Source organism: Salvia splendens, chromosome 6, assembly GCF_004379255.2.
Source record: "Salvia splendens isolate huo1 chromosome 6, SspV2, whole genome shotgun sequence".
Classification (NCBI taxonomy): domain Eukaryota; kingdom Viridiplantae; phylum Streptophyta; class Magnoliopsida; order Lamiales; family Lamiaceae; genus Salvia; species Salvia splendens.
This window is the reverse complement of record NC_056037.1, coordinates 12239108-12262425: the sequence shown is the minus strand read 5'-3', so window position 1 is coordinate 12262425 and position 23318 is coordinate 12239108. Positions and strand designations below refer to the sequence as shown.

General features: G+C 44.8%; 1 protein-coding gene across 1 annotated transcript; it reads right to left on the bottom strand.

Annotated features, from left to right (window-relative positions):
* Window positions 1–12436: 12436 nt before the first annotated feature.
* Window positions 12437–13969, bottom strand: LOC121806784 (transcription factor TCP13-like). The gene has a single exon (XM_042206932.1). The coding sequence runs from the start codon at window positions 13350–13352 to the stop codon at window positions 12603–12605; it is 750 nt and encodes a 249-aa protein (XP_042062866.1). The 5' UTR covers window positions 13353–13969; the 3' UTR covers window positions 12437–12602.
* Window positions 13970–23318: the final 9349 nt, after the last annotated feature.

The window sequence follows — 23318 nt, the reverse complement described above, 5'->3', positions numbered from 1 at the left end:
ACGAATTTTAATTGTGTAAATTAGGTTAAAAATTAAGGTTTAATCGTGTAATATTAGGTTTTAATCGTGTAATATCAGGTTCGGGTTGTTATCGTGTCGTGTCAACCCATATTATATCGTGTCGATAACGGGTTCGTGTCGGGTGCGGGTCGTGTTCGGATTTGAAGGTAGCAGGTCGGGTTCGTGTTCGGATTTACAGTTTCCTTAACAGGTCGGGTTCAGGTTAGGCCTTATTGGGTTGGGTCATTATCAGGTTGACCCGATAACGACCCAATCCGCACGATTTGCCAGCCCTAGCAGGTACCCATAATAGTTTGCGAACTATTCGACATATGGGGAATGGATTTCATGGGGCCTTTTCCTTCATCCTATGGGAATCTGTATATCCTAGTTGCTGTAGACTACGTCTCCAAATGGGTAGAAGCCAAGGCCACAAGCACGTGTGAAGCCAAGGAGGTGGCCAAGTTCTTAAAGAGTAATATCTTCAGCCGATTCGGTGTGCCCAGGGCGATCATATCGGATCAAGGTACACACATCTGTAATCGCACAATTGAAGCCTTAATGAAGAAATACGGTGTGCACCACAGACTTTCGAGCCCTTACCATCCGCAAGCAAATGGTCAAGCGGAGATTTCTAACCGCGAGATAAAGAAAATTTTGGAGAAGACTGTGAACACTTCTAGGAAGGATTGGAGTGTAAGGTTAGAGGATGCTCTCTGGGCGTATCGAACAGCCTACAAAACCCACATAGGCATGTCCCCTTACCGGATTGTTTTTGGGAAGATGTGCCACTTACCGGTTGGGATCGAGCATCGAGCATACTGGGCAGTACAGAAAATGAATATGGATGCTACAGCCTGTGAAGAAGAAAGGAAGCTGCAACTGCAGGAGCTTGAGGAACTTAGATTGGAGTCATTCGACTCAGCCATGTGGTACAAAGAGCGAACTAAATTGTGGCATGATCGAAATCTGAGAACTAAGGAGCTCCATGTTGGCCAGAAAGTAATACTCTTCCAGTCAAGATTGAAGCTTATGCCAGGGAAACTCAAGTCCAAATGGACAGGACCTTACATCATAACTGCACTCCGTTCCAATGGAGCAGTGGAAATTTCAGGGAGTTTTTCTAACTCTGAACCTTTCATAGTAAATGGACATAGGTTAAAAATATTTAGGGAGAATAGTGAGGTGGGTGTAGTGGATGAAATTCCACTGCAACCACTTACTACGGTTGTCTACTGATCAGTAAGATAGGAATTTGGAGTTCCACGTGGCTAGTTTCTTTTTGAAAATAGTTTGCATATACTGGCCAAGTAGAATTCCAAATTGCCTAAGGAAGATGTAAATATTGTAAATACGTAGTTAATCTTTGCATGCAAGATAATTTCTAAAAATTCAAAAATATTTTCGGGCCTTAATTTTAATTTGGAGTACACATTGACCAAGGAATTACTTATCTGGTGCTATTTCAAATTTTATTTAGGTGCCCGTTTGAATTAGTTTCTTTTTTAGGTAAGTATAGGGGAAATTATGGAGAGGACGATAATTTGAATTAAGGCTTGTGCAGCTTTTGCAGGGTGACAGCGGCTAGGATGGCGCGTGAGCAGAGAGAAGGGACACGCTGACCAATCAGCGGCCAGAAATCTAAACCGCCTCCCTTCTGAAGCGTCGCGACCGGCAACCCCTGATAACCGATTACAACCACCTGCAACTGCTCTCTCTCACCCAAATTAAACTCACCGTCCCAACCCTTTTCCCTCACAAACCCTCATTTTCAAATTCGCTTTCAAGAAATTCTTGTCCATCTCTCTCACGGAAACATCATTCTCAACCCCAACTCTCTCCAAGATATCAAACCCTACTTTCCACCACTAAATCGCAGATTTCCGATCATGGGGAAGAAAGCGTTCGCCAAGAAAATCAAACCGCGCCGCAAAGAAAGGCATAACCACAGCAAAATCCACCACCACCAGCACCGACCGCTCAGCCACCACCTATGATTTCCATGGATGCCATGATGGCATTTCTTCGTCAACAGGACCCTACTCGGGACTGGACGGCGGCATTGGCTGGTTTCGGTCAAATGGGGGGCGTAGGAACCGCACCCAGTGAAATTCCACCTGCACCGGTCAGTCATGCAGAAGTACAATCGGAGGAGGGATCTCCCTCGGCGACCGCGCCATCGGAGACCTCGGTACCAGATTCGGCGGAGCTCGACGCTGTCTCCGCCCATTACGACTCCGACCCTGAGGAGCGTAAGAAAAGGGCCAGCCAAGAAGAGACAACCCATGAGGGGAGTGGCAAAACGGAGAGGACGCCCGAGGAGTAGCCGGTGTCTCATAAAGTGGAAAGGGAGGACATAGATCTGAACGAATCAGCCCAGAAGCGGTCGTTGATGACAGATGAGGAGTTTGATTCCATCTTGAACCAAGTAGGTCAAGCAGCGGAAACTACTGCCTTGGAGGCTGAGGGTCTAGACCTCGCTTCGAAGGCAGTAGGCATGAGCGAGGAAACAAAGGGAGTAAGTGAACCAGAAAGCCCGGCATACCAGCTGGAAGAAGAGGAGGACAATACGATTACGGAAGCCAAGGAAACAGGAACAGAGACAGCAGAACCAGAGGTAGAAGCATCCACCCTAGTGGCACCTCAGGTAGTAAAGCCGATTCCCATCAGACGGAAACTGGTAGTGAAGACAGACTCCAAGGCAGAGCCGGCCAAACCGCAGAGGATATCGCAACGTTGTTTGGGTAAGTGGGCATCCAGCAGGGTGAAACCGAACACGGCGGAGGATCCTCTAGAGATCGTGAGTGACGACGAACGGACAACTCCCACAAAACCTGGGGAGGAGCCCCCATCTTTTACCGATCAAATAGATGCTGAAGTAGTAGTCGAGGAACCCTCTCCGGTGCAAGAGGATCAGGGTGTGGAAACCGAGCGGGTGGCTGAGGGTCTGGACCTCGCACTCAAGTCAGTTAGGCCCGAACAACCGGCGAAGGAAGACGCCAAAACAGAGAGTAGCCCCACTACCCAGGAGATGCAACCAACCGAGGCGGAGGAGGAAACCCGATACCGAGTAGAAAGAAAGCGGAAGGGCAAGGCTGTCATGAGGAAATAGCCTAGCGCCAAGAAACAGCGTGTTGTGAACATCGAGATCGTCATCGCGGAAGCAACCCAAAGAACTCCACCGAGCCAGCGGGAGTTGAGTGACAACGAATATACAGCCAGCTCTGAACCATCCTCCGACAGCAATGTTTCTCTGGACGATGAGTAGTACACAGAACAACATCTTTTGGCTGATCATAGGGAGCTCGTTCATCCGCCGGTAGAGAGATTAAGATACTGGCGGTGGACGGTCGACCTCAATGACGGCGTGATAGAGGAGATGAAGCTGTTCGACTCCAAGAAACTCCAGAACGCCTACCGGAAAAAGGACGACAAGAGCAAACAAATCAAGAGTGGAAAGGTACTTCATCTCCCCTCTTTGGATGAATTGGAGGTTCGCGACTCTTTTCTCGCTCTTTTGCGTGCGTTGGGTTTCGAGTGGCTATTGGAGAATGAGGTTATGAACATCCCGGTCAAGCTGGCCAAGGAATTTTTCTCGTCTTTTATATTTAAAGTTACCACTGATTTGGATGAGGAATGCATCAGTTTTAAGGTGTTTGGGAGTGAGATTAGGATGAGTATAATCGAGTGGACGGTGAGGTTGGGTATGTGTACATTGGAGGAAGCGTTGAGTTCGGAGTGGCAGAATAGGGAGAGGGGAATCCCACGCAGACACGTGGAGTTCGAACCACAGGAGGCTTGGGGGGAGTTGACTCACCCAGCTTCAGGAGAGTTCCAGTCCACCCTCTTGCGGTCCATCCATTTCAACGACCCTATTTTACGCTTAGTTCAACTGTTCTTAGATTTCAACCTTTTGGGGCAGTCGAATTCGGCTGTGAGAACATCAATGACGGAGTTGTACATCTTGTGGTGTGCCAAGAAGGGCAGGAAATTGCACTTGGGATTTTGGACGGCATACCAGTGCCACCAAATAGCTACCCATCCCGCACGGAATCTTTCCCTCTGCCACATCTTGGGAATGTTCGTGAAGAACAATATCATCGTCAGAGAGGCTGAAGACCTCTCCCCGTTAAGCATGGTGGACGCCCCGGGAATGTTTGACACACTGTTGTTCGTCCGCACGAACACGGTCTATTTGAGGCAGGGTGTGCCCCGCTTCTATGCAATGGGGGAGGAAGCTTTGCCTACCGGAAGGGTAGCAGCAGCCCAGGAAGTTTCAGAACAAGAGCAGCGTCGCGAAAGGATGGAGAAAGCGATGGAAGAAGTGAAAGAAGAGAATCAGCAGTTGAAAGCGGAGGTGGTGCGATTGGCATCGGTAATGGAACGAATCCTGAAGGAGTCTGCAGGACAGACGAGGCAGAGTCAGAAGCAAGAAGCTTTGGAGACGATTGTTACCAGGCTAGGAGAGGAAAACCACCGGTTGATAACAGAAATGGCCAGGATGGCGTCCGTGATAGACGAGATATTGATGGAGTTAACACAACGAGGCCAAGAGGAAGCTGTTGAACCAAGTGGCCATGGAGGCCGAGCTAATGAACCACGAGTATCAGAGGAGGTATTAACCGAGACGACAAAAGCAGAGCAGAAACTAGAGGCGGAACAAGAGTCGGCAGAATCTGGGAACAAGCAATCCGAGAATGAGGAGGAGAAACCGGTAGAACCACCTGCACCACAACCTGCCCCGCGAAGGAGCAGGAGGAACAAGTGACCACCACACCTACTGACCAGTTAGTTTTTTTTATGTTTTTAGTTTTCCGTATTTCTGTTTGTGTTGTGTTTATTTAGGTAGTATAATTTCTGTTTGTGCGCAAACCCCATTCATAACACTTAGCCTATTTTATAGTCTAAGTGTGAGAAGTTAAGGGTTTGTCTTTTTGGCGCATGTGTTTGTGTTTTCTGTTTTCTTTTTCGTAAGCATGTTGGCTCACACTTAGCCCATTGTATGGCCTAAGTGTGAGGAGTTTTGTATATATGTGTGTTTTGTTTGTTGGTTTCTGTTTAGGTTTTTAAACTCTCCCACTTAGCCCATTCCATAGTCTAAGTGTGAGAAGTTTTAGTTTTAATATGTTGTTTTTGTCTGTTTGTCTATGTGTCCATCATACTGGCCATTACCTTTTCCACTTCACAACCCTATCTGAGGGCAGACACTTGTGAAGTGGGAGGGGGGACGCAATGGCCAATATGATGTATGTGTATATGTGTGGTTTGTGTTTGTGCTTGTGTTAGTGTCTTGTTAGGTCTAGTTTTTTTATTTTGTGTGTTGATTGGGCTTAAAACTCAACTGTCTTGAGCTGACGGTGAGGGGAATTGAGGAAGATAGGACATGCTGGAAAACCGAAACCATCTCTATTAGTACCTCCTAGTCAGGATAGATGATGTGAGTATGAGAGAAAAGCCCATACTTAGAGCCAAACACGAAAGCCCTCTTAAAATGTGAGTTATAAGCTTTAAGTGGAACCACTTTCCACATGTTTAGAAAACAAAAGAGCGGCTGCCACAAATTTCCTAGGGTGAAGTGACTGCGTGTAGCAACACTGAAGGCAGTAGGAACCCCCCCCAAAAAAAACACCTTTAGAACCTCTTTTCTAACTCTTTGTACCCAGATAAATACCCCTAGCCACTGGGAATGTGTATGTGCAAGGCATGAAGCGAATGAAGCTTACTGGCTAGAAGGGTGTACAAGAAAGCAGAATCCAGCTGGACAAGAAAGTTTGGAAGAAAATCGGTCAGGGAGTCATCCCAGGCCCAAAAAGAAGGTATAAGGGTGGCTAAGCCACGAGGGAAAAAGAAAAAAAGAGAAGAAGAGAGGATATGAAGAAAATGGTCAGGAAAAAAAAAAAAAAAAAAAAAAAACTCGGCCACAAAAAATGAAGAAGGAATAAGGGTGGCGAAGCCACAAGAAGCTACTGACCAGTTGGAGATCATAGCCAGAAGCGTCAGCCAAGAGAAGCAACAACCAAGAGCCCTAATGCACACAGTTCCCCCCCACATCAATAAAGAAGAGGTTTTGAAAACTTAGAGCCTTAGGAATGTCTACCCCAAAACACTACAAGCCAATAACCCCAGTACAAACCTTTAAGTCCTTCGGTAGCTGCACGTGAGATCTAAGTCCGAAGCAATTGTGGTTGAGCATATTGAGAGAATGCGGTCCTAACATTCCTGGTGAGGTATGAGAGACTGAGTGAACCTAGTGTTTGGCCGATAGTTTGGGCGATCTTGACAAGCGGATATACTGACTAGGAAAGAAAAGGGGGGCGGCAGAAGTTCAAGGCTGTCTAAGGCCGGATTGCACCTGATCCCGAGGGGAGGGATGGTTGAAAATATAGCCCGATCTTTGTGTTTTAGTCTTTTTATGTTTGTTTGTGTGTTTTTTCTATGTTTGTTCAAGTGTTTTTCTTTGCGTCGTAGTATAGAGTCTAGTTTAGGTGGAGTCGGTCAGGGGAGTAACCAGGCTAGAATTCGACTTATTTCTTTTTTTTGTGGTTTGTTCTTCACGCTTGAGGACAAGCATGTGCTAAGTGTGAGCAGTTTGATAAGTCGTATTCTAGGCCTTGGTTACTGGTCAGTATGATGTGCATATTTGAACTTTATCTGCAAAACAAGTTGCTTAAGCGTGCAGGTTGAGTGTTCTAGCCAGTAGGCAAAGCTTCAGATACTTCAGGTGAAAAGGGCGTCAGGACGATTACGTACTGACCAGTATACATGCAAAAATGGCTCGAGATGGAGAAGAAGGATAGATGGGACTGATCAACCACAATTAAGGACAAAGAAGTCATCTCACCACAAGGTTTTACCCTAAAATCAAGGGTAAGCCTCCCTATAAAAGGAAGCCACTTGGAGAGAGAGAAAACTCATTCATCATCATCACTCTTAGGTAGAAATCTCTCGGTAGTTCAGTTTTTCAGCCCAGTCCAGAGTCTCGTTCCTCGCCACTGCCATGGTCACTTGAAGATCAGGAAGTTCCCAGAGTTACAGACGTTCTCATCTAGTCAGCAAGATCGTAGTTAGAAGTTCCATCGCCCGGCGTGGCAAAACACTTTTATTTCGTTTTCGTAGTTTAATTGCTTGTTTTTCCTTACGCTGGATCTTTGTTTGCTTTTGAATTTCATTACCTAGAAGTACTTTGTTTGCAGATCCGAACTTGTTTTATGCTATGAAATTGTTTTCTGTTCAGTTTACCTCGCTGATCTCTTTTCCTTCTGCCTAGTTAGCTTAGATCTAGAGTTTCTGGTCGTTTTGAGTATCGAATCGTGTGTTTCCAGTTAGTAGTTTATTTCTTCGAGTTAGCATAATCTGTTTACTTTTATTTCATAGAGGTTTGTTTTATGCAAGGTGCAGTTATGTGTTTCTTGTCTTCTTCCATGCTGATCAGTAGGCGGGATTTCAGTTTCGATGTTTGATTTTCGATTTGAAATTTTTGATTGTAGATCTATGTTCGTGAGTTATTAATCTGTGTTTTTATGGTGCTGAATCTGGTTTGTTTTCTGATTTTAGTTTGTGTTTGTTGAAGAAGATGATGTCCATATCCAAGTTTGGGACCACTTTTGTTTTTTAGATGCTTTTTTTTGCTTTTTGTCCTTCACCTTTAGTACACCCTGCAGATCTGTCAGCCTAGTTAGCACAACTACCACTTATTCTCTGCTTTTCTGTTTAGCCTTTTATAGAAACCTAGTACTTTCCGCATATTTTCTGTTACACCGCATCCACCATAATTCCACGTACACCACCACATGTCGACCACCATTCACCCTTCCTAGTTAGTAGGACACCATCTTAATTTCCCGTCTAGGTAGACACTCAACCCAAGCGTGGTAGCTAACCAAACCTTTCCAAATATCACCGCGGTAGTTTAAACGCACCATCTCTGTGGGATTCGACCCTTATCACCACTATACTGATCAGTAGGAGTGTGTTGAGGAATCTTTAAAACCAGGGTCTAGGCTTAGTTAGGATCTCTATCCTGACCAGTAGGATATATCCTTGCTTGAACGACACCTACGCACCCCTGGTTCTCTTTCAGTAGGCCTCAGTGACCTTTTCCTAGAAGCACTTCCGGGGTTGTTGATTCCCGACGATGGGACCGTACGAGACGCTGATCCAGGCGTTGTACACCGCCAACGTTTCTTTAGGGATGTACGGATGCCGGCCTAGATCCTCATCCTCCTCCTCCGCCGCCTCCGCCTCCGCCCTGGAGCCTCCCCGGCCTCGGCCTTCTTCCGGAGTGGGTTGAACCGGATAATCCTCCCAAATCTGGGATAATTCCTGCGAATACCGCGGGGCGGAGGGAAGGGCGTATGCATCAACATCAAAATTGGGTGGTTGGTACCCCCCGGCGTGCCCGAACCCTGGGTGCCCGGGGTCGACGAACCGGAACCACCCAATGTGTTATACATGCTCCCCCAGTCGCCGAACGCGTTTAGATCCCACGCGCCGGAGCCGCTACCGCCGGAGGTTCCGTCGTCGGACATTTTGTGATTAGATGTTAGATAAAAGTTGGAGAGAAAATGGAGATGAATTTGGAAGAATAGATGTGTAGTTGTGTGTGAAATGAGGATGAATTAGGAGTATTTATAGAGTAAAAAAATAAAAAAATAATAAATAAAAATTGAAAACGGCTCTTTTAAACGGTAACATTACCGTTTCACTTTTTAATTTGTTTTTTATTTAATTTTATTTTTTTTTAAATTTAATTATTGCGTCAGCATGACGACGCCCACTCGCGGGCCGGCGAGTGGGCGTCACGCATAGCCTGGGAGCGCGCCACGTCGCCGCGGCGCGTGGCGAGCTGTCCCGCGTTACGTCCCGGCGGAACGGGTTTCGTGACGAGATGGTGACGGGCTGGGGACGAGATGGGGCGCCGCAACGCGTCGCGCTGCCATCCCGTCCCTGCGTGACGGGTCCGGGCCACCCGCGTGACGCGTTGTGGGTGGCCTAAGATATGAATGATTTATAGGAGTATAATAAATTATCATGTTATTGTTAACTTTTTTTTATCCAGGATTTTTATCTAAGATGTGCGTTTTAGTTCTATCAATTAGGTTAAATCAATTTTGTAAACAAAGAAAGTAATTGACAGGTTACCTTAATTTTAATTATGACAAATCATTTGATAATAGAGAATAATTTGTTGTATTTTGTGATATGCATGTTCCTCATCCCATGAAAAAAATTCCAGATGTAGTTGAGTCATCCCCAACCTCACCTGAGGTGTGCAAGGCTACCTTGAGTTAACCGGCTGGTGTATTTGTTAAATTCAAATTAACATAAGAAACATTTTTAATTCTATAACATTGCTTTGAAATTTTTTTAGATGTATATATATTTTTTTTAATTTTAAAATTATAAATTAGATGTTCGGTTTCAATGTCATGATCTACCCTAACCTATTCGCATATGTTAAATTATTCAACGACGCAAGATTTATCAAACGTTAGTAGAGCATCCACAGTGGGGCAGACGATAGTCCGTCCGATGCATCGGGCGGACTATCGTCCGCCACTCTAACCATGCGGACAATGGCACATCCATCGTCCGCCCCACTGCGGGCGACGCGGACGATACCGCGGATGATGCAATGCGTTTTCCCCTTTTTTTTACATTCTTCAAAATTTATATATATACACCACAATTATACTTCATTTCACTCTTCCTTTCACTCTTCCATTCACTATTTCACTTATTATAAAATGAATCCCGGTGATTACTCAAGTCCGAATAGTTCGATGTTCGGTGGTGGTGCACGGTGACCGGGTACAGACCCTGATGAATACCGGCCCTTCAACTCCAATACCCAGTACGATCCCGATTTCAGTACGGATTCGTACGGGCTGTCAGACATGGATCTGTCTCCTACCCGCACCCCCGCCCCACCCCGCCGCGCCTCTGGCTCCTCCTCCGCCGCCGCCGCCTCGAGCTCCGCCACCAAGAAGAAGCGGAACAGACAAAGGACCCAGAAGTTGCCGCTTCAGGAGAAGAATGAAGAGTTCGCCCCAGGGAGGACGAACTACAACCCGGATGAAACCATCGTCTTGACGAGGTGTTGGATTGATATTTCAGGGGACCCGGTATTTGCCAACAACCAAAAGCAAATCGTGTACTAGGAGCGCATCGCTGATCGCTACAATGAGGCCAAGCCGCCGGCTGCCTACAAGTGTCATAGGGAGTAGCTCCGCAAGCACTGGGATCAGGTGAAGAAGCAGGTCAATTTGTTCTTGTCGGAGTACGAGAAGTGTTTGAGGGAGAAGGGCAGCGGCGAGAGTTTGACAGATGTGCGCGATAGAGCGGTTGCATCGTACATTTCATTGTACGGCGATTTCAAGCATTACAACTCATGGCTCCTCTTGAAGGACAAACATAAGTTCCAAGGAGGGATTATGCCCCTATCCGCTACGGCGAAGAGGGCGAAAAACACCGCCGCCGGTGATTATACAAGCAGCGACAGCGGCGCACCTCCGATGGACCTCAACCAGCTGATGTACGAGGGTGAGAGTTCCGGCACACCGATGTCCTCCTGGTGGCCCATTGGCAGCAAGGCTGCCAAGAACAAGGGCAAGGTGAAGGCGACATCCTCACAGGCCCCGGCCCCAACCCCGATTGCGACCCCAACCCCGACCCCGACTTTGGTTGCGGGACATGCCTACGCGGAGTTGGTGGCAGCCGCCAACCGGAGGACATTGTTGGACACGCACCACGCCCTCAGGCAGTGCGAGGACCCGGACGAAGCCGAATACCTCAAGTGGATGATCGATGATTTGCGCCGCAAGTTGGGAATGATGTTAGAGTATGCTCTTTTTATTATCTGTAGTGAATTATTTCCACTCTTGTAATCTTTTTTTTAATTAAGTAATGTATGATTTGCCTTTAAATCGTGGTGCTTTTTTTTTATTTTGCATGACATATTTGAAAACATAAAATTAATTAACAAAACAATAGTTTAAAATTATAGAGCGGACTTTAGGGCGTCCCACTGCATGTGGAAGGGTAGGAGGATAGAATGATGATGTGGCGGAGCATAAGGCGTTATATAGGGTGGACTATAGGGCGCCCCATTGTGGATGCTCTTATAGTTTTATTCCAAGTTTGAGTTTAAATATATATCCCAAAATTCTCATGATTAAATATTTTATGTTTTATAAATATGACTAAGTTTCATCATTATGCATTGGATTGATCATATGTTAATTTTGGGGCAAGTAGTCAGATTAGTTTGTTGAGCTAGCTCAAAACTCAAACATTTAGGGTTAGAAATAAATTTTTTCTAACCCGATAAAATCACAGCTCCGATTACCGACCTGGTCGATATCCCTAATCTGAAATAAGGATTTCTTTTAGATGTAAAACTATGACATTTAATTTATAATAAAGGAAGAGAAGGGAACAATACGCACTATAATAGTTTAATTTGTTAAAAATTGGCTTTATTTGTTAAGATATACAAATAGGCTTTCTTTGGCATACAAACTATTCCAATGGGTAATACACGTATATTAATATGTACTGAAATTTAAAACTCTATATACAATCTAGATCGAGTACTATTTGACTTTTTTTTCTTCTGGCTAATTGCAACATTATAAACTTGAGTTCGATAGTTTTGGTTTCTAGGGACTAATATATTTCTATGCATGCCAGCTCACACTAGGGTATCTAATTCTTATTGGTATCTACTTTCAAATCCGTGAAAATAGAAAATGAAAGATCAAGACAATTAATATGTAGCTAGTAATTAATGAGCATTGAATCCATTAGTCCAAGTAAACTCAGTGAAGAAAATGTAGTAAATTAAAAGAGGAAATTATGGAACTGCTGGAAGGTTAAAAAATGAAATAACTCAATGAATGTGCTGATGGTGATAAATACAACACTTATGCAATGGGGACCTCCTATAAGAACTTGAGTACATGTGGTCCTTACATATGATCAATACCCTCACCGGCACACACAACACTGAGAATAATAAAAGAACCCTAATTTACTAACTTTACTCGCCTTGCCCTATCTCTCTGTATCTTTTTCTTAATTTGGACCACTCACACTAGGCACAATTTTTTTCATTTTCTCTTATTCCATCATGGGAGGAGCTAGCCCTTCAAGATTATTCTTTGGATTTACTTTGTTGGATCTCGTGTAAAGCTGCCATAACTGTTCCTGTCTTACTCATCTCATGACTCATAACAAACCCTTTTACTCCCCCACCTCCCTTTACTTATAGTAATAAAGAAAATTGAAATTTAGCTGGGACCATTCTAGGGTTTTTGTTACGAAAAGTGAGAGAGGGATTCAGGTCTAGGTTTGCAGAGAAAAAAAATTAAGAATTTAAAGAATTAGAAGGCTAGACTATACATACATACACAAGAGAATATATAGAACCTCTGGATTTAAGATGAAACCAAAGAAGTAATGCACTTTGTAACTCCATGAAAATTTCCAGAAAAATCTACATAGCACATATATATAGTACAAGAAAATTCCCCAAAAAACAATCACATATAGTATGACCTTATAATCAAGAAGCTCGAATCAATCATGAAATCACAGTGAGTTTAGAGGTGGCCGCGCTTGTTCAGGTCTTCCGCCTCACTGTTGTGTGAGGGGAGAAGATCCACAGTCATGTTGAAATCGACCGGTCTAACAATATGCGAAGAACTGGACAAGTCGGAGGTGTGGAAGCTCCGGTTCTTAGTGTCGGAGGCTGCATTGATTTGAGGCATGAAATAGGGCTGCGCGGCTTGATACACCAGCAGCTGGTGGTGGTGATGAGGCTGAAAGTCTTGGTGTTGGTGAGAAGCCAATCCGAGACTAATTGGAGTTTGGGAAAGGGTCAAATTGGAAGGATCCCATCTCCCAAAGGAGCTGCTGCTGCTGCTGGTGGTGCTAGTGGTGGTGTTGAGATTTGCAAAGGAGGAAGGATTTTGGAGGTGGAATTGATCATGATGTTGTGTTACTAGCTCTTGGTTCCTTACCCAAGATTGGTTGAGCATTTGGGGAGGGATCTGCAGCGGAGGCAGGTCGTCGATCTCGTTTTTGGCAGCGTCGAGGAGCCAGTCGACGACTTTGCTGGGCTGGTTGAGGCCTAATCTGTCTTGAAGATCGTAGAGCTGAATGGCGGTGGGGACGGACAGCCTCACGCGTCGGTCTCTCAGACCTCGGACGGTGCAGACCTTGCTGTGCCTGTCCTTGCCGCCCATGGCTCTCGCCACTCGGACTATTCGAGGGTCATTTAGCCTCGACCATGTTGATGTTGATGTCGCCTTGCCCGAGCTCTTCTCTTCCAACTCATCTTTTCCAATCATCTTCTATTATTGAATTCAGCTATATATGTGAATCCATTTAGGCGTAAGAGCTTTTCGAAAAGTAGTACTCCATTAGTGTAAAACAAGCAGTTGAATTGGAAGTCCCTCTAAAGCTAAATGATGAAAATAGTGTGTGAAAGATAGAGAGGATGTAGTTATACAAGAGGTGTGTTAGTACTTAGTACAAAACTAAAATCAATGCTTCAGCCGACCCATTAGAAAAGAAAGAGAGGCAGACACGCATCCACGTGTATTATGGCCACTCAAAATCTTATCAAATTCCCAATTGATTCTTTACTATTTGGTGCATGTGGAGTATATCATAATCAAATTACCCTTCTCTGGGGTTTCATAACTAAGCTTAATAGTATCGTCACACGTGCTTGTACGCCTGCTTATTTATGCTTTTTAATGACACTACTTCGCTCATGTTTCTTTAATTACTTACTACTTCTCTTGTCATTCTTGATTACTGATCTGTAATGATAGTATTGCTTAATATAATTTCACAAAAAAGGCTGCAGGGAATCACACCCAAAAAAAGGTATATACATGACCAGCTTGGTGATGATGAAGAAGCAGGCGAATGATCTATTGATCTCCTTGAAGAGTCGTCACTCTCTCACTCCGAATCAAAGATAGAGAGAGGACCACACTAGATTTGCATATATAGAGTGCTAGTTCATGAGTAGTTGTTGGATGTGAACTACTGATAAGTGATAATACTATTGCAAGACTCTTATGCCAATAATCCGAGCTACTCAAAATGTTGGTGGTGATTATAACTTATAAGGATTTTTTGGTTTCATAACCTACCAAATACAGTATGTATCATAATTTATATCTAGTCCACCTAAAACAACTCTGATGTTCAAGTCAGTTTTGTGGTCAAACCTCTAAGTGGAACATGTGTTTAATTATCTACGTGAAGAAGCAATTCAAATTGTGTACCTTTGCTGCACCAAAAGAGATTCTAAAAGCCTTTGAGCTTTTGCTTATTTCTATCACCTTATTTCTCAATTTAGATTTATTTTGGTGTATTGTGTTTCCTTCATTGGTTTAATTAGACAATATTATGCTTTGTACTTTTGTAGGGTAGATGATGATTGTGTCATTAGACTCATTATGAAAGAATCTTTTAGTTGATTACTTGCATAAATAAAATAATATATTGTGAGAGGTTGTTGTGTCAAGATTAAAGTCTCCTAACGTTGAGATGGGGAATGGCATTGGTGTACATATATAGCACTGTAATTATCACTATAATACAAGTCTTCTTATTATATGTGTGTATAAATTTAGAATGATGTTGTCATCCCTCTTACTAACTGTTTACTTCACCAAAAGTAGAAGACATCAATATTATTGCAGTTATGGAATTATGCATTTTGTCATCTCTACTTAGCTTCCACACCACATACAAGAATAAATCGTGTGATGCTCAAATGTGACAATTATCTTGAAATTTACAAAGGTTGGGAAAAAATGGAAAATTATGTATTCAAAGAACATAAAGGACCAATGTTAAAGCATTATTGAAGGTACTATGCTCCCTTTAAGCTTTAGCTTGTTTGCAATCAATAGCTAGGGAGACATGAGCGTGGTTGAGATATGTAGGCTGATTTGTACTTAAAGTTAACATGTGAAAGTTTAAGGATATGTCGGAGAGTAAAAAAAAATGATGGGCAAATTGTTGTTTTAGGAAAAGGGTATCAAACATTGTGACAAATGGAAGTTCTGCAGTACAATGAGATGTTACATCGTTGGGACAGTCTAGCAATATCATGAACAATGTTGTTTGTTAGTTTGGTATATATTCGAACAAACTATATGGATTTGAGTTTCAGTATGTCCTTGAGGTGTAATGATTGGTCCTCATTCATTGTAGCTAGCTAGTGCCTAGTTGGCTTACAAGTAATCACCTACTTAGGTACGAAGAGGAATTGTTGCAATATTGTATCGATCTTTGTTTTTTTTACAAATCTAGCCTTCTTTTTTTACATGAGTTTGGAGCTCAGAGTTAGAGTGTCCACAATGGTGGCCCTTGAAGGCCACCAAAGTTGGCTCGGTCACGAAATATGGCTCTCCATGGCCTTCCGCAATGGTAAATAAACAAAAACAACAAGGGCCACGAAATGTGGCCCTCTCCAAAAAAAAAATTAATTTGTTTACTTTTTTTAATTATATTTTTTAATTTAACTACAACAAATTTAATTAGCCTAATAATTTGGAAAATAAACATAATTTAATAAAAAAGCGAATTAAAGACAAATTTTCGTGAAATGGTAGGATTTATAAAAGAATTTTCGAAAATTAAAATGGAGTGGAATCACCATCTCCACCTTGCATCTTTGGTAGGATTTTAATTAGGGTGGTAGGATTTTAATTAGGGTTTTGAAGTGTTCAAGTGTAAAATGGAGTGGAAAAAATGGAAATGGAAATGGTAGGATTTATAAAAGAATTTTCAAAAAAAAAATTTTAAATTTTGCGGCCCAGCCGCCGTTTCGTGGCTCCCTGCAGTGGTGGGCCGCGGCTCACACGGCTCAGCCGCGTGAAGGCCGCGGCCGCGGCTCTCGGCCCTCAGCCGCGATTCGTGGCTCTCTGCAGTGGAGGCCGCGCACCCGAGCCCCGGGCCGCGGTTCCTCCACTGTGGACACTCTTATATACACTCACATGATGTTGGAACTCAAATTTGTTCATGGTCTTTCAAGAGATTTAGACATTTGTCGGACATTGTAATTCAAAATAGAAGGCTTTCAAAGCCTTTTATCTTGGTCGTGTTGTTGTCAATCTCCCCGTCGTACATATGACGACTGAAAACTGACTCGTGATTGGCTTGAGCGGAAAGGTTCAAGCTTTTCAATGATTCATGTTGTGAGTATCGTCTGATAAGGAAATTGACAACATGGGAGAACAGGTCCTATATATACCTATTCATCATTTAATTTTGGGTTTCAATGTTGGGTGAATATTTAAGTTTAATCAGCTACAAACTCCTATAGAGATTGTATTGTAAGACCATTGAAATATTGTAAGAGCACCCGCAACGCATCTCGCGGGTGTCTCTTATCTCGTCCCTCCGAGACGAGACCCGCGCGGGACGCGTTGCAGCGTCCCGTCTCGTCACCATCCCGCCGAGACGCCCGTCCCACCGAGACGGATGGTGAGCCAGCTCGCCACGTGCGGGCGACGTGGTGCGCGCGGGCGCCACGCATGACACCCACTCACCGGCCCGCGAGTGGGCTTCGTCATGCTGACGCAATAAATCAATTTTTTAAAAAAAACGAATTTAATTAAAAAAAACAAACGGTAATATTACCGTTTTTCTTTTTTTTTTTATTTTTTTACTCTATAAATACTCCTATTTCATCCTCATTACACACACAAACACACATCTATTCTTCCCAAATCATCTTCAATTCCTATCCAATTTTCATCACAAAATGTCCGGCGACGGAAACGAAGGCGGCTCCGGCGGGTTTGACATCAACGCGTTTGGCGACTGGGGGGCATGTACAATGTATTGGGTGGTTCGGGTTCTGGTTCGTCGACGCCAGCGGGGTACCAACCACCCCATTTTGATGTGGATGCATACGCCCGTCCCTCCGCCCTGCGAATTATGGAGGATTATCCGGATGAACCCACTCCGGAAGGAGGACGAGGCGGTGGAAGCTCCAAGGCATTCGACGCTGTGGAGGAAGAGGTGGAGGTGGCCGAGGAGGATGAGGATGTAGGCCGACATCCGTACAGCCGCAAGGACAAGATGACTGTGTACAACGCCTGGATCAGCTTCTCGTACGATCCCATCATCGGGAATCAACAAACCCGTAAGTGCTTCTAGGAAAAGGTCACCAAGGCCTACAACGAGATTAAGCCGAATGGGTCCCGCCGCCGCACATTGAAGATGCTCCGCGCTCACTATGACCGAGTCGACAGAGAGGTCAAAAAATTATGCGGCATCTACAAGACTGAAGCGGCTCATTACCAAAGCGGAGCCACGGGAGTCGACATTCTGATATCGGCTTTGCGAGTCTACTTCGACGACACCGGCAAAGAATTCAAACATGTCGATGTTTGGGAGGTCGTCAAAGACGAGGCAAGGTGGGCCGGCGGTGTCCAGTCCAGCACGGGCTCGACCTCGAAGCGCACAAAGCACACGGCGGGTGGCCAATACTCGTCTAGTGGGCCGGTTCAGGCAGCGCCGCACAAGAGGTTACCTCGCAGGAGGTTGAGGGCACGGCGGACGATGCATGGGGGTCCTTTCGTTGGTGCCGTCGGCCGCAAGGGACCAAGACGGCGAAGGCGGCTAGAGGGAGGAGGGGTCGAGGTGAATTAAGCCAGGCGGGCTCTCAAGGGCCGCCCTCCTCCTTAATGTCCATGTACTTCACCGCCACGATGGCGGACACTTCCCGCATGACGCCTGCCCAATTTCAAGCCCATCATGCCGGCATTGTGTATCTGGCTGGACATCTTGGTATTCCGCCTCCACCGCCTCCGGGGGATAATTCGCCGGCGGAGTAGTTTTTATAATTTCTATAAAATTGTATTTTAAATTGTGTTTTTTTTATTTATTATGCCACGAATTTAATTATTTAATTTTTTTAGGATTTTAAGTTCTAATTTTTATTTTATTTAATGAAGTGTGTTTTTATTAATTGAATTTGTTGGAAATAAAAATAAAAAATAAAATTGAATGAATAGTTAAGGGATGAGATGGTTAAGAGACGGATAAGAGATTGAGGGTTGCAGGTTCTGTCTCTTAGTTAAGAGATGGAGTGAAAAGTACAATGGAGCCCATGAATAGTTAAGAGATGAGACGGATAAGAGACAGCGTTGCGGATGGCCTAAGGATTTTGTGTCATTTGCAGCGAATTATTGAATATGAAGCCAAAAAATAAGTGAACCAGTCTATTTTAGCCCATAATAATTTGAACTTTCGATCTACTGGAGGAGGAAGAATCATCTTACCAACTAATTGCATTTAATCGTCACAAATCCTATAGGATTTTTTCGGAGATTTCAACAGTGTCATGCTGTAATTAAGGGCATCAGCAGTGGGGCGCCCTATGGCGCGCCACGTCATCAGTTTTATCCTCCTACCTCACCACCTGCAGTGGGCGCCCTAAGGTGCGCCCTATGGCGCGCCACATCATCATTTTTTTAATATTTACAAAATCCATACGAATTAAAAAAAACTAATAAATTAAAATACGAATTTCAAAAACTTCATTTCATTTAATAAAAATTAATACATTACAATGCGAATTAAAAAAAAACGCAAACTCAGCGACGGCGGTTACGAGCCCACACTTCTTCAATCATGTCGCTCATGAGCTGCGCATGATCCTGTTGGTTGCGCATTGAGGCCTGTCTAGATAGAACCTCATTGAAGCCTAACGGTAACCCTCTATCGGTATCTCGGTCGACGTGCCGGACGAGCTAGATGCACGGTCATCTTCATTCCAATCGGCGATGCTTCCGCCTTCATTCTCGACTATCATGTTGTGCATGATTATGCACGCATATATGACATCGGCGATGACTTCCTTGTACCAGGAACGAGTCGGCCCTTTCACAATTGCCCACCATGATTGGAGCACACCAAATGCCCGCTTGACATCCTTTTGCGCCGACTCCTGCTTTTGCGCAAATAAAACCCTCTTCTCACCAATTGGGTAGCTGATCGTCTTTAGGAAAATTGGCCACCGTGGGTAGATGCCATCGGCCAAGTAGTACCCCATATGGTATTGGCGTCTGTTGGCAGTGAACTCGATGGTCGGGCCGTTGCCGTTACATTGCTCGGTGAAGAGGGTGGACGAGTTGAGGACGTTAATGTCGTTGTTCGACCCGGCTACGCCGAAGTAAGAATGCCAGATCCAGAGTCGATGGTCAGCGTCGGCTTCGAGGATCATCGTCGGGTGGCTGCCTTTGTATCCACTTGTGAATTGGCCTTTCCACGCCGTCGGACAATTCTTCCACTGCCAGTGCATACAGTCGATGCTCCCGAGCATCCCAGGAAACCCTTGCGCCGTCTCGTGCATCTGCATCAGACCCTGGCAATCAGTGGCAGTCGGCTTGCGCAAATATGTGTCACCATAGGCCTCTACTATCCCCCGACAAAAGCACTTCAGACACTCGCGGCCTGTAGAATCCCCGCAGTGGAGGTACTCGTCAAAAAGGTCCACCGTGGTGCCGTATGCCAACTGACGAATAGCAGTCATGCACTTTTGCAATGGTGTAAGGCCGGGTTTGCCGATGCCGTCCTCCCGGAACGTGAAGTATTCATCACGTGAAGATAATGTCCGAACAATGCTGAGAAAAAGGTACCGCGACATTCTAAACCGGCGGCGGAAAACAGTCGGGCCCTATCGTGGTTGATCGGCAAAATAGTCTTCAACCAGAAGTCTGTGAGCTTCCGGGTGGTCGCGTCGGACATACGTCCTATGTCGAATAGGCCTATGGACTTGCTCAGCCGCCGCTGCCGCCGCCTCCTCCTCGCGCTGCATTGCCGCATAACATGCCGCCATGGCCTCTTCAACGGCTGCATCTAATGCTTCTGACGTCGAACTACCGGACTCAGACGAACTAGAACTATTGGTGTCGTCGCCGAGATTCATTTTGGTTTGATGTTGAGAGAGAATATGTAAATAGATAGTCGATATGTTCGTATGTACAAATGAATGAGAAACGAGATTTAAATAGAAAATAAAAAACGCGTGCCATCGTCAACGACCATCGTCCGCGTAGGTCGCAATGGCGCGGACGATGGACATCGTCCGCGCCCTTAGTATAGGGCGCGACGATCGTCCGCGGCCTATGTCACGCACCCGCAATTGGCGGACGATGGCGGGCACGGACGATGCCCGCCATCGGGCGTGCCATCGTCCGCCCCATTGCGGATGGCCTAAGAGCTCGGCTTGTGCACAGTAGAGTAGTCAATATGTCAATCGTCCGCGCTATACTCCGCGCCCTTAGTATAGGGCGCGACGATCGTCCGCGGCCTATGTCACGCACTCGCAATGGGGCGGACGATGGCGGGCGCGGACGATGCCCGCCATCAGGCGTGCCATCATCCGCCCTATTGCGGATGGCCTAAGAGCTCGGCTTGTGCACAGTAGAGTAGTCAATATTTATTGGGGCTGTAAAATTAATTCATAAGATAAAATGAAGTGTCAAAATGAAGAAGAGTATGTACAAAGCCAGCTCATATCATTACATGTGACACAAATAAAAGAATGCTAACTCACGGACCACAGCAGCAGCAATATCATGCATATTTCAAGAACTTCATTGCTTATTGTATAGCATCACATAATTATTATGATTAGACCATTATGATTAGACCATTATGATTAGACCTTACATGGAGCCAAAAAAAAAAGCAGTATTGTAGTACTATTTCTTACCGCATTCACACGATAAGTATCTATATTGGAAATATGGTTTTGTCTTGTACTCCCTCCGTCCCCAAAGAATATGCACTTTAGGAACGATACGAATTTTAATGTAAAATTGGTAAAGTAAGAGAGATGTAGAGAGAAAAAGTAATTAAGTATTGTTAGTGGAGAACGTGTCTCACCTCATTAGAGAGAAAAAACTTTTCAAAATTAGAAATTGCATATTCTTGTTGGACGGACTAAAAATGAAATAATGCATATTCTTGTGAGAGGGGGGAGGGAGTATAATTAAAATTCAGTTGTCTTATTTTTGGATAACTTTTTGTGACTAATATTGACCATTATACATACTAAGTGAACGCTTGGAGCCTTTTAGCCTATGGTGTGTTATCAGCCAGGATGGAGTCGCTTGAGCTTCACCATGTGATGTTCGCCAACTTGCATTTCAGGACTAGATATTATTTCGTGGAATTAAAAGAATTTTCATAAACCATCTTATGAGATCCTTAAAAATGGGATCTTAATATGACCCGTCATATTGTGTGCGTGGATGTGTATTCAATTGCCAATTTGCCATGAAGAGTGGGACAACGATTTCTATAAATTAAGAGCACAAGAAATATGAAAAGAATATTAAAATCATTCTAGTAGACTAAACAATGTCGTTTCAACCTCCATAAACTATGTTGGTAAATCCTACATTTACTTCATTAAGCAAATATATCAAGCAAAATAAAAAAAATAAAAAACACCACAATTAAGGCAAATCCTACATTTACTTCATTAAAAAAAATTACAAGAGTGGAGATAAAAAACAAGTGCACTACAGATAAAAAGCGCATACTCTAAATCATTCCCAACTTGCGCTGGAGATCATCGATCATCCTCTTGAGGTATTCGGCTTCACCCGGGTCCTTACATTGCTTGAGGGAGTTGTGCGTGTCCAACAACGTCCTTCGGTTGGCGGCCGCCATCAACTCCTCGTAGGCATGTGCCACAATAGAGTAAAGATATAGACAGCAAGCGCGAGACACACTTTTCATCGACGCAACCGATATGGGCAGAATCCCTCCTTAGAAATTCTGCTTGTCCTTCACGATTAACCAGGAGTAAAGGTGCCCACGGTTCCGGAACCGGCAGTTACGATTCAGAACTGTCGGTTCCGGTTTTGGAAATTGCCGAACCGAAACCAAACCGCGAGGGTGTTTCGCGGTTACGGTTACAGTTCTAAAACCACCGGTGTCAGTTTTGATTCCGAACCGACGGTTTTCCGGCGGTTTTTAGGGTTTTTTGCGATTCCGACATGGTTTCATGTTTTTTCAGAGGCTTTTGGCGGTTCCAGTTTGGAACTGCCCAAAACCGGCGGTTCTAGCACGGTTTCAGTTCGAAAATTTTTTAACCTGAACTGAACCACGGTTCAAAAATTGAAGGCTTCGGTTCGGGTAAATTCTCACGGTTTCAGTTCGGAACCGCAACCGACTACGGTTTTGATTTTAACCACCGGTTCGGTAAACCTTGGGCAGGTCTAGCCAGGAGGTGTAGTGCTTGAACTCGTCGTACAATGAAATGTACGACGCAAGCGCTCTATCGCTCACATCAGTCAAACTCCCGCCACTGCCCTGCTCCCTCAAGCACTTCTCGTACTCCGCCGAGAACAAATTGAGCTGCTTCTTCATCTGATCCCAGTGCTTGCGAAGCTGCTCCCTATGGCCCTTGTAGGCGGCCGCCGGCTTGGCCTCGTTGTAGCACTCAGCGATGCGCTCTCAGTACGCGATTTGCTTTTGGTTGTTGGTAAACACCTGGTCCTCTGAAATATCAACCCAACACTTCGTCAGGAGAATGTTTTCTCCTGGTTGTAGTTCGTCCTCCCTGGGGCGAATTTTTCATTCTTCCCCGGAGGCGGCAACTTCTGGGCTCTTTGCCTGTTCCTCTTCTTCTTAGGGGCAGAGCCTGTTCCTCTTCTTCTTAGGGGCGGAGCCCGAGGCGACGGCGGAGGCAGAGGCGCGGTCGCAGGGGGTGGCGCTGGTGGGAAACGGCTTTATGTCTGACAGCCCATAGAATCCGTGCTGAAATCCAGATCGTACTGGGTGTTGGAGTCGAAGGGCTGGTATTCGTCAGGGTCTGTACCCGGGCACCGTGCACCAACACCGAACATCGAAAATTCGTCGGGACTATTTGGGTTTGGAAAATCGCCGTGTGGTGTATATATATAAATTTTGAAGAATTAAAAAAAAGAATACGCGTTGCATCGGGCGTGCTATCGTCCGCGTCGCCCGCAATGGGGCGGACGATAGCACGCCCGATGCGTGTTCAATGGCCTATCGACCGCGGAACGATGTATAGGGCGCTGACAATCCTGTAATCAATGATTAGATGACATAGATATTCAAGTGTACCATAGAGGATACGATTTGGGCGAAACTGAATTTCGTGACAGTCGAGTGTGTTTTTCCAGCTCATTCAAAGTTCATGGAAATGATTTGAATGGACAAAAAGTTCATGTATTTGTTCAATTTTAATCCATCGTATTAAGCATTTATGCCTACTTTTTTTGTATTCACAGGTCTAT